This window comes from Pseudomyrmex gracilis, unplaced genomic scaffold (assembly GCF_002006095.1).
Source record: "Pseudomyrmex gracilis isolate BER0280 unplaced genomic scaffold, ASM200609v1 scaffold_212, whole genome shotgun sequence".
Lineage (NCBI taxonomy): Eukaryota > Metazoa > Arthropoda > Insecta > Hymenoptera > Formicidae > Pseudomyrmex > Pseudomyrmex gracilis.
Genome location: NW_018020796.1, coordinates 178,864 through 189,699, shown reverse-complemented (window position 1 = coordinate 189,699; position 10,836 = coordinate 178,864). Strand labels below are relative to the sequence as shown.

Sequence of the window (10,836 nt, the reverse complement as noted above, 5' to 3'; positions counted from 1 at the left end):
AACGGAGTAAAAGTGGCGAGATGATTGTCGTCAATCTCGTCTGTTTCTTGTTTTTTTTTGTCTTTTTCACTCATCGATATCGGTCGTCGCATCCGGTATAGGTTACACCATACGAAATAGCGTCGCGAAAATCGTCGCGGCTATTTAAGGTTCGCCCGGCTGGCTATAGATAGAAAGCTCGGTCAGCTCCCAAATCCGCCAAGTCCAGTTCCCCGTCCACGTCGCCCGCGCCCGTCGTACGCTCCCGGTACGCGCGCACTCACACACGGGACAAGACTGGATGGACATCTGCTTTACGAACGGGAGCAGCTTTGGAACGGACTTTGCTATTATTAAGTATAATAACCCGAAAGGAAGACAGACGACGTCTTCGCGACAAACATTGAGGGCGTAGCGCGGAGATACATTGAGTTCTCGGTGCCGCAAATGAAAGCACGGAAATAAAAATAATTTAAGCTCAGTGCTTGTTCATGCAAAGAATAAGAAAACAAAAATTGCACAACAATTGATTTTTACATCTTACTCGGACAGTATCAAAATACACGTCTGACCAAAAATACACATTTAATGTTCTTCTTTAATAGTACATGAATACAAAAATACATCATCTGAACTATCCCGTCTATATATATAGTCTACAACTATACTACAAACAATGCACTTTTGTTTTTTTTTTTTACTGAATTAAAAAAAAAAACAAAAAAAGGAACACAGTACAAAATAGCAAATTGTCGTCAGTGAATGAGTTTTTTTTTATTCGAGCAACACAATCGCTCCGCTACGTGAGGTATTCTACATAATTATGTCACCACACTGTTCACGTTGATCTCACGAGATCGAAAGGAGGTCAGACATGTAGAACAACATGTCATCGTGCGCCGACGAATTGATGGGTGTCTAAAATACCCAACCTAGACACGTTTCGCGAACAAAACAAACCATCACTTCCTACACGATCGTGTAACGTAACTGATCATCGTCAAAACGTGTTGAGAAAACATCCGCCGCTTTGAAATGATCTGAAGGACAGTCTTGTTCGCGGAGATCGCGAACTCGATCTCGGGGATATACTCGAAAATCTCGCTGTAACAGGTACAAGTCATGAATGTCCGCAGTGAGCACGAGTACGAGCCGATCGCGCCGCCGTCGCATCCGGCGATGGCGCCGGTCGTGCGAATCACCGACACGGACGTGATGCCCGTCGCCGACAGCGACGACAGCATCGACGACCGGGGACGGCTGCCGCCCGAGCTTATTCTGGACGGCGACGTGGTCCTACCGCTGGACGGCAAGATCGAGGACAGCGCGATGGAGGGTCGCGAACTCGGCGAGACCGGCGACACTTCCGAAGAACTGGATTCGCCTACGGCGCAGGAGTTTCAGGACAGGCTGGAGCAGCGGTTTCTCGATGCGTCCACCCCGTACACCGAGTCCAGGACCGACGGCGAGGTCAACACCAGTCAGGTAGTGTCCGATCGCGCAGAAGAGAGCGGTAGAACAGAGATAATTTCACTGTCGTAAGCAAATTCGAATCATCAGTGAACATATTTGGCAAATCCATCGTCTTTGTTTTCAAAAAGTGGCTGCTGCAATTTTTCGCTCTCGTGGAGATTCTGAAAAAAAAACAAAAAACAAAAAAAAATAAGAAAAAGAAAAAACAGCGGTTAAATATATCCCGTCGTCGGGATCAAATAGACGCTCGGAATTTAAAAACTCGAAGAAGCACTCGCAAGTGGCCGACATTGTCTTGTTGTTTTCGGCGCGTTACTCGCGTTACGAATCGCGCCTATATTTAGCGTAAAACTCGCGCGCGTAAAAAGGTGGCGCGAACGTGTCACTGTCCGATTGTGCAATCTCATTGCGTCTCGGTTGCGCGACACTCCGGAAAACTCGAATCGCTCTTCCATCGGATTGCGCAATCGGGAAGATGTACGTGCGCGGCGCCGTCGAAGCGACGATATCAATCGTCTTCTTCGCGCCAATATAAATTTTTTCCGCGCGCTGATGCAAATCCCTGCGATTTTTATTTCGACAAATTCAACAATAGATCTGAAACCCGACGACGACGGGCTTGCTTCTTGCGCGATTCCGATTAGCGCTGTTTTTACAGCACTTGAAAACGCGCGCTTCTAATGCGCTTCGCGTGTTTCTCGGCAATATCGCATGTCGAACGCTTCGCGCGCGGCACTACTATAATCCAATCTTGCTGACCTCAAAGTAGCTCGTTTTCACCGATGTTACGATATCCTCGATAAAAGAAAAAAATATAAAACTTCCTTTTTAATTAACGGAACGACAGAATTTGTTTTTTTTTTATTAAAGTTGCCAAAGTTTTTGTTTTTTTAACACCGTAGAATCTCCGAGACTTTTGTCGTATAATACGAATAAAATTCATTCGCATTATTTTTCACGACAGTCGCACTCGCGATTTCCAGGTAGACTCGTCAGTGATAGAGGAACTGCCGCTTCAACGTGGCGCCCGCAGTCTCCCCCAACGTCTGAAGACTCAGGCCGGCAAGCTGCGCTCCCGACTCCAGGGAATCAACCGTCCGAAATTCGCGTTCGCACAAAAACGACAGAAGCCCGACAAGAAGAAGACGACGTCGACGACGAGGTCGACGGCAACGAGCAGCGGCAAGTCGGACACCAGATCCCGCAAATCGACGGAGAAGCGACCGAGTCGAATCGAACGCCTGCGATCGTCCATCTCCGAGAAAACGGGAAAATTCAGCTTGCCGCTCAACCGATCGAGATTCAGTTTGCCCGACAAGTCCAAGTTCCATCTGCCGGAGAGACCGAAGTTTCGTTTGCCGGACAAGTCCAAGTTTCATCTGCCGGACAGGCCGAAGTTCAACATCAAGAAACCCAACATCCGTCTGCCGGAAGCGTTTTCTCGCGTCAAGAGGCCGTCCTCATCCACGCAGGAGGGAGGACAACTCTCGACCGAGTCCACGGCTGGCTCGAGGCGCAACATCTTCGACTTCGCCACGTATCCGCGTATCTTCGACAAAAAGAAACGCGACGATTCCTCACCCAAGGATTCTAGAACCGAGAGCACTCTAGAGGCAGAGAGCGCGACCTTTCCTCGTACTCGCAAAGGAAAATCCAAATGGGCGCAGCGCTTCGAAGAAGATCCGACTTACGATCGACCCGAAGAAACGGCGGCAGCTAGCGACGGCTCGCCACCGTGGCATCAGACGTCACTGGATGAACCGCCGAGACTGTCCGCTAGAACGGAGGAAGAAATATTGGCAGCGGCGCAAGCAATTCCGTGGGAAGACACGAGGAAGCGGGAGTATTACGATGACGAGGAGATACAGTACATGGACTACGAGCAGGAATCCTCGGAGAGATCGGATCGGCGTCCCGCTCCACCCAGAAGAACTCACAAAGCAAGAAGAGAGGAATCGTACGAACAGGAGGAGCCGATGGAAGTGGATCCTAGGTTGTACGGCGATCAGAAACGTGATGACCGTGACGAGGTCGAAGAGGACGAGGACTTGGCACGGACCGATTGGCGCGTGGAGCAGCAAGCGATGCCCGAGGAAAAGTTCAAACCTATTCCAAGATCTCGATCGTTGGACGAGGACATGCGAGCTATGGAACAGGAAGATTACGGCGGGGCGTTCATGGCGGTGGATCCGAGACGATTTGGACCGCGCAAAGCGGCGTCTGAGGAACGGGGAAACAAAATGGAACTGGAGGAAGAGGAGAATGAACCTTCGTCGATGCAGTCCGATCGGGAGCAACAAGCGTCCAGCGGCAGTTCCTGCGACCGAAGACGTCGTGGAGTGATAGAAGAAATCGACTCCGACGAGTTCTTCTTACGGGCGAGCGGAATCAGCCAGGACGACGTACACCTGGGCGAGTATCTTACCGACAAGATCCGGGACGCTCTCAGGTCGGAGGACGTCAACGCTCTGGACGACATCGAACTGCCGCCCACTCCGCCGCAACGTCCCAGGAGGATGCGATCTCGGAGAAAGTACAAGGAGACTTCGGTGGAATCCAGCGAGATAACGCCACCAATCAGACCGAAGCGGGAACGCGCGGCGGCTCGACGCAGCCGGGAAGCGTCGATTGTGGACGAGGTATTTCGTGAGCGCACCAGAAGCGACTCCAGAAGCGATTCCCGACACCGCGTGGTGTATCAGACTGAAGGTGATCAGCAGGAGCTGTCGCAGGAACCGTTAGACGACATAGTCGTGGTTAAACCGGCACGACGAAAGACGAGATCGTCGTCCCTGCGAAGTCAGTCGCAGCCGCCGATGGAGACTTCTATACTCTCACCCGACAATGTTGTTCCCGACGCTTTGCCGCCTGTCGTACCGATACGCAGAAAACGTTCGCACCGGGAAACGATGATAGAGCGGAGAAACGGCGATGTCGGCGCGCCGATCGTCTGCAACGGTCATCACAAGTGGGAAACCGAAACCGAGTCCAAGAAGCCGGCGATTCCGACGAGGCCATCGCGATCACGATCGCGACAATCGTTGATCGAGCGATTGTCCGGACGCGATGTTATGCTCACGAGTCAGGAAGATATTCGGAATTTAGACGCGCAGCTTCGTCGTCAGGATTCTGGACCAGAAGTCGTGCCAATGCCGCCTAAGAGACGATCCCGCTCGAGAACAACGTCGATCGCCGCCGACGAGGACAGAACGTCGCACGGCGCGGAATCCCTGCCGGAAGCCGGATACGTCGAGGAGGATATACCGCTTGAGGAGGAAATCGCTTCGATGCAAGATCTCTCGAACGGTTACGCGATGGTGGATAAGCGGGAGAAGCCACCGCCTAGAAGACGCAACAAATTCGCTACACTGCCAAAACCAGTTCCGCCTAAGCGACCTCAACGAGCGTACAGCACTCTGGGGCCTGTCAAGAAGAAGAACATCGACACGACGTCGGAGACGATCAGCAGCGCGCACCTGGCGCCCGCCGAATCCGCGCCGTACATCGAGATCGACGGAGATGAACACAAGGATCTTCGTAGCGGTGAGGTGCTCACCAAGATGCAAGGTCGGCCGCTTCCAGCGCCACCGAGACCACCCAGAATAAAGAGGGAGCACATCGAACGACCTCGCACCCCGTTTGAGTTCGCAGAGATAACGACGGCGACGCAAACAGATCCGCTGCCGGACGACATGATAATCGAGGAGGAGGTTACTCAGGCGAAGCTCATTGTGACGCCGTCCAGATCGGGTTCGCAGGTGTTAGTGTCGACGGAGCGCATACCGAGCCCGAGCAGAACGAGCACGCCGCCTGTACCACCGTTGCCCGTGTCGAAGTTCTTCAGAAGTGAGGAACAGGAGGAAATGCGCGAAGAAGAAGATATTCGAATGGAGTACGACACGGTGTCGTTGACGTCACCTTCGCCGATCAGAGAGACTGATTTTGATGACAAACACAAATCGGCGCCGCATCTGCAAGAACGCATTGCCGAAGAATCTCAGCCGCGACTTCAGCTAAGATCGGGCCTGTTGTCGGACGAGCCGTTGAGAATCAGCAGTCTCGAAGTGGGAGACTTGAAGGTCGACCGGCTAAGCGTTTCGCAAATAGAAGCGCACAAGATCGTGGCGTCCGAGGTGGACGCGATGATGATCACAACGTCCGAATTGAGAGGCGGCGGTTCTACGGAAGACAGTTTTTCGCCCGCCATCATCAGGGAACTGATGGCGATCAGAAGCCATTTAGAGACCGTGACGTTTCAGGCACAGGAGAGACAACGCGAAAGAGAAACCGCGAGCCACAAAACAACCGACATTCCCACAACGGAAGGTAAACGAATTTCGGAGCAGCAATTCGAGGAACAGCAACTCGCAGAATCGCAAACTGCGCAACAGCTACTTGCAGACTTGCAACTTGCGCAGCAGCTACTTGCGGAACTACAATCTGTGAGACTGCAATCTGCAGAGTTCCAACAACAACAACAACAACAACAACTTGCGGAGCAGCAACTTGCAGAGTCGCAACTTACGCAACAGAAATCTACAGAGTCGCAACCTGAGGAACAGCAACCTGCGGAGTCGCAACCTGAGGAACAGCAACTCGCAGAGTCGCAATCTGAGGAACAGCAACTCGCAGAGTCGCAACCTGAGGAACAGCAACTCGCAGAGTCGCAACTTATGCAACAACTACCTGCAGAATTGCAACCTGCGCAACAGTTACTTGCGGACTTGCAACTTGCACAACAGTTACTTGCGGAGCTACAATCTGCGTCACAACAATCTGCAGAACAACAATCCGCGGAACAGCCACCTGTGGAGCGGGAAGCGACGGAGTCCAGCGAGACCGCCGCGAACGAATCAGCATTCACCGAAGACGCGAAGACCGAAGCTGACGAGGACCAAAAGGTTGTTAAAACAGATGTAATAGATGTCAGGGCTAAAAAAACATCACACACCTCCTCAGTTGCTCAAGCCAAAGAATCCTTATCCCCACAGACAATCCCAATAGATGAATTAGATTTCAAGGATACAAACGAATCCACCACACACTTGCTCTCGGTTGCTCAAGATACTCAAGATAAGTCCTTACGAATTTTAGATTCCGAACATCCCTTAACTTTGAGTTCCACATCGGGTTCTCACGTGGTCGAATCTCATGCCTCGTATCCTCCGTCGGATGTGCCTTCAGCTCAACTCTCCGAATCGAGAGTGTCTCCGGAACGCGTGGCCGAATCTCCGAGTAGCTGTGTTCAGACAACAGCAACAAGTACCGCTACTACTACCGAACCGGACGCAACATCTATGGATCTTCATGGCAACGGGGATAACGCGTTCGACAGCAAAGAACAGATTTGTCGCAAGTCTAGATCATCTTCTCCTAGCAAGTCGAGGTCTAGATCCTCTTCCCCAAAAGGTATCGTACGGCAAACCGCGTCTCCGGTCCGTTCATTGCCACCAGCCATCTCCGTGACTCCCGACACACCCGATTCGACCGTATCGGGACGCGGTGTTTCTATGAACGCTCAACCGCAGCGTGCTGTCATTTCCTATTCTTCGAACACGGAACAAAGTGTTCCGAAAGCCGCTCATCAGCCACAGCGTGCCGTCATTTCGCACTCTTTCGACTTGGAACAATCCCTACGGGACAGACAGAGAGAGTTCTCTCAGTCACCGATATCTTCCTTTCCTCTGAACACGACTCACTTCATTGCCATCCCAGCTTCCGAAATTCCGGCCAGTTTCTTTGCTCTGAACGAAACGCCTACGAGTCAGCATGTTGATTCGGAGCCCGGTGTAATAGACACTACGCAGCAGCTTCTTCGGGCTCTTCGACTGACCGGCATAAAAGCCATGAGACACTTTGTAAGATATTTAACGTCCACAATAAGCGCGGACGACACGAGGGAAAAGGTCAGAGAAGTGGAACTAGCAATATGCGCCCTGTTACTTCTAATCGCAGGCTTGCTGATATATTACTTTAGCAGAACACAAACTGTAACGCATCTTCATCATTGGGATTACTTCAATCCTCCGCAATAACGCGGTTTTTTACAATCAAATTTTCATCATAAATATAACGTTCATATAAATGCATCTCATTTGATTCTCTCTCGCATAGAAATTAAAATTAAAATTCTCTTTCATATTTTCGTATCTTACCAATTTTGGTTTCTTAAACACAAAATTGCAACAGATTTTGTGTTGAAGAAAATAATTTAAAAGAAAAAAAAATGTACACACGGAGACGGCAAAGCAAATTGAACGGAATTGTTAATCTTGTATAAAATATCGAAATAAAGCAAACATGTGCCAAGTTTGTAAAAAAAAATATATATATATATATATACATTGTAATTACATACTATTATGATACCAAATATACACGAGTATAAATTCTCCAACAGTTATAATGTATAGTATTTAAATTCTCTTGACGTAGATTGAATCACATGCTTTATATCACAAACATGTAATCTATTTTATGATAAATATGATAATGTAAATAAACATTACTTTATATATACCGTACCGAGACTTGCCGCTGGTAAGTTTCGGATATAAAAAGGTTGACCATGTTGAAATCGCATCTATTTGCATTTACTGGAAGAGATCCTCTTCGTATATCTTGAGTTCCCGTCGATCTTTGTGAGCACTTTTTTGCGAGTAATTAGCTGCGATTGGTGACCACATGGAACTGGACATAGTGTCACCACCAACAGGCTCTATTATGGGCTGTCGTCTCGCCAATGAGACTTTTAACTGGATCGAAGAAACCATGCTACCGTCCATTTCGCTTATCGCTCTTTCAGCCGCTTCAGCTTTATCAAAAGTTATAAAGCCATGACTGTGAAATAAAAAGTAAAAATTGATTTTAAAATCAAATTATTAATATAATGACATTAGAGAATTTTATTGAATTTTATTGAATTATATCGCGATAATTTGTGCTTACTTTTTCTCAGACTCCATGGATATGTTTATTATGTTGCCAAAGCTCTGAAAATGTTTCTTCAGATAATCTTCCGTTATTTTATAACCAAATACAAAGATTGTGTTTCCCGCCCGAGAAGGGTTTTTAACCTCCTGTTTGGCTGGAGATTGCTTATCGTTGGTGTTAGAATCTGCAGACAATAGAGAAAATATTAGAAGTAAATTAATTTTATATATATATTCGGTCATGAGAGCCGTTCGCTAGGTGTTGTGCGTAAATTATACGTGTATATATATACATATATACGTGTTCACGTGTAAATTTTTACACGTGAAATTCGAATTGTAATAACAATTCTAAAATTCATATAGGATGCTATACTTGCATCTCATATATGATTCGAATTTCACGTGTAAAAATTTACACGTGAACACGTATATATGTATATATATACACGTATAATTTACGCACAACACCTAGCGAACGGCTCTCATGACCGAATATATATATATTTATTAGTTTGGAAACTTTGCGGGGCCTTAAAAGATTCTTTAATTGTTTAAATTAATTTTATTAGATATTAGGAAAAGAATTTTGAAATAATGTTACATTAAACAAGAGAACGGAATAAATAATTTATATTTCAAATTCTTATTTTTTTTTTATTTATGATGCATTAACTTATTCTATTTTCTTGTTTTTGTAAAAAAATAATTTTAATTTGAAGTAAAGAGAAGAGCCGATACGAGGTAACACAGGATGTCGCTGTAAAGCAGTAAGATTTATTTAAAGCCAAACGTTTCGATCATAGATCTTGATCTTCATCAGTGGCAAAAAAAAAAAACGATTAGTAGAAATATAAGTTGTGTACATCAGCACATATTAATTCGTGCAAAATCAGCTTTTTGTGATAACGATTCTAACATAATATCGACGGGAATTACTTTCCATCGAATTAATACGTGCTGATGTATAACTTATATTTTTACTAATAGTTTTTTTGCCACTGATGAAGATAAAAATCTATGATCGAAACATTTGGCTTTAAATAAATCTTACTGACATCCTGTGTTACTTCGTATCGGCTCTCCTCTTTACTTCAATTTTTTATCACGAGGTCTTCATTTTGTTTAATTTAATTTATTTCTAATATTTATTCCTGTTTCTAATTTGTTTATTGTGAGCAGAACCTTACTATCTCCTGTATCTTGAGCACCGACAAAATTATTAGATAAGTACAGATTTTTGACTCTAGGCCTTGCCGCTTCTGTATCTTCCTCCTCTTGTGTTGCTGAAAACGGTTGATACGAACAATTAATTGTTTTTTCTGTGCTATTCATTAGCTTTCTTAACAATCCCCGAGATCTCTTGAACGTTTGCTCCTGTCTCTTGGGAGTCTTTGGAGCTGTGATCACGCCCGATTTGATCAACTTCTTGGCTACTTCGCGAGCATCTCTTGCTTCCGTAGGCCGTTTCGGTGCCTGAGGAATACGTTCGATCTCTTGTTTCGGCGCTTTCAAATGTTGCAGCGCCTTTTTCTACAAGCAAATTTACAGAAATGAAGAAACGAAGCGAATAGAATTATGTAAAACATAAATATTTAAACTTCCTGGCAAACGGATTAACCGCCACGTCGGTCCTCACGGACCTAGACTTCCCGTTTATGATGTTTCGGTTTTCACGAACCGGCGATTGACTTTTGCTTTAAATTTAAGCCACGTTGCCGCGCCGGTCTGAGTCTTAACTTTTCGTGAACGACACCGTTTCTTGAAAAATTAAAGATATTAAAGCAAAAAAGTCAACCGCTGGTTCGTGGGAACTAGCGCAGGGTACAACAGAAAGTCTCAGCGCCGGTCCGTAGAAATCGGCGTGACAATTAACGTGTTACGCTTTTTGAGATGTGAACATAACCTTCCTACGTACTTTACGTTGAAGTTTGGCATATTTGGTTCGCAGCATTAACTCTTCTTCCGTAAGATTCGATGGAAAATGAAGGTACACCATCTTTAACGTAATAGCTACACAACAATCTTTTCAGGTCAGTTTCAACCACAAAAAATCGTAAATACGGGTTTTAGATCAGTAGGTGGTGTGGCCGATAAACATCAACACAGGGCCACCAAACCAGTGATGCTAGATTTGCCCCGCACTCGCGCATGCGCGTTGATTTACAGCTGAGGGCGCAGTACCGTAGTTATAGGTAACGATGTATGTTTGCGCGCCAAAACCAGGCGTAACCGTAACGTTAACCGGGACCGGCTGTATTATGTATCAAAGTTCTTTTTCTAGACTCAATGATGCAATCATACTAGCAGAGAGAAACCTGAGAGCGGCCATCCTATAGTAATTTTTTACGACGGTTTCAGCCGCTGGTTTTAGCCGTATTTCCACAAAAGTGGAACTCAAAGGCCGTTCTACATTAAACGCAAGTCGCAGGTCTCGTGGAACTGATCAATC

At 46.5% G+C, this 10,836-nt stretch overlaps 2 protein-coding genes across 2 annotated transcripts; one reads left to right on the top strand and one right to left on the bottom strand.

The window, feature by feature from the left end:
• Nucleotides 1-1,158: 1,158 nt before the first annotated feature.
• LOC109858547 (protein piccolo) lies at nt 1,159-8,029 on the top strand. The gene is made up of 2 exons (XM_020435922.1): nt 1,159-1,464; nt 2,436-8,029. Exons 1-2 carry the CDS (start codon nt 1,159-1,161, stop codon nt 7,485-7,487), a joined length of 5,358 nt encoding a protein of 1,785 aa, XP_020291511.1. The 3' UTR covers nt 7,488-8,029.
• LOC109858536 (negative elongation factor E) lies at nt 1,472-10,488 on the bottom strand. Its single transcript, XM_020435898.1, has 5 exons — nt 10,303-10,488; nt 9,575-9,917; nt 8,401-8,569; nt 7,978-8,292; nt 1,472-1,613 (listed from the first exon to the last, which is right to left on the bottom strand). The coding sequence occupies exons 1-4, from the start codon at nt 10,381-10,383 to the stop codon at nt 8,046-8,048; spliced, it is 840 nt and encodes a 279-aa protein (XP_020291487.1). The 5' UTR covers nt 10,384-10,488; the 3' UTR covers nt 1,472-1,613; nt 7,978-8,045.
• Nucleotides 10,489-10,836: the final 348 nt, after the last annotated feature.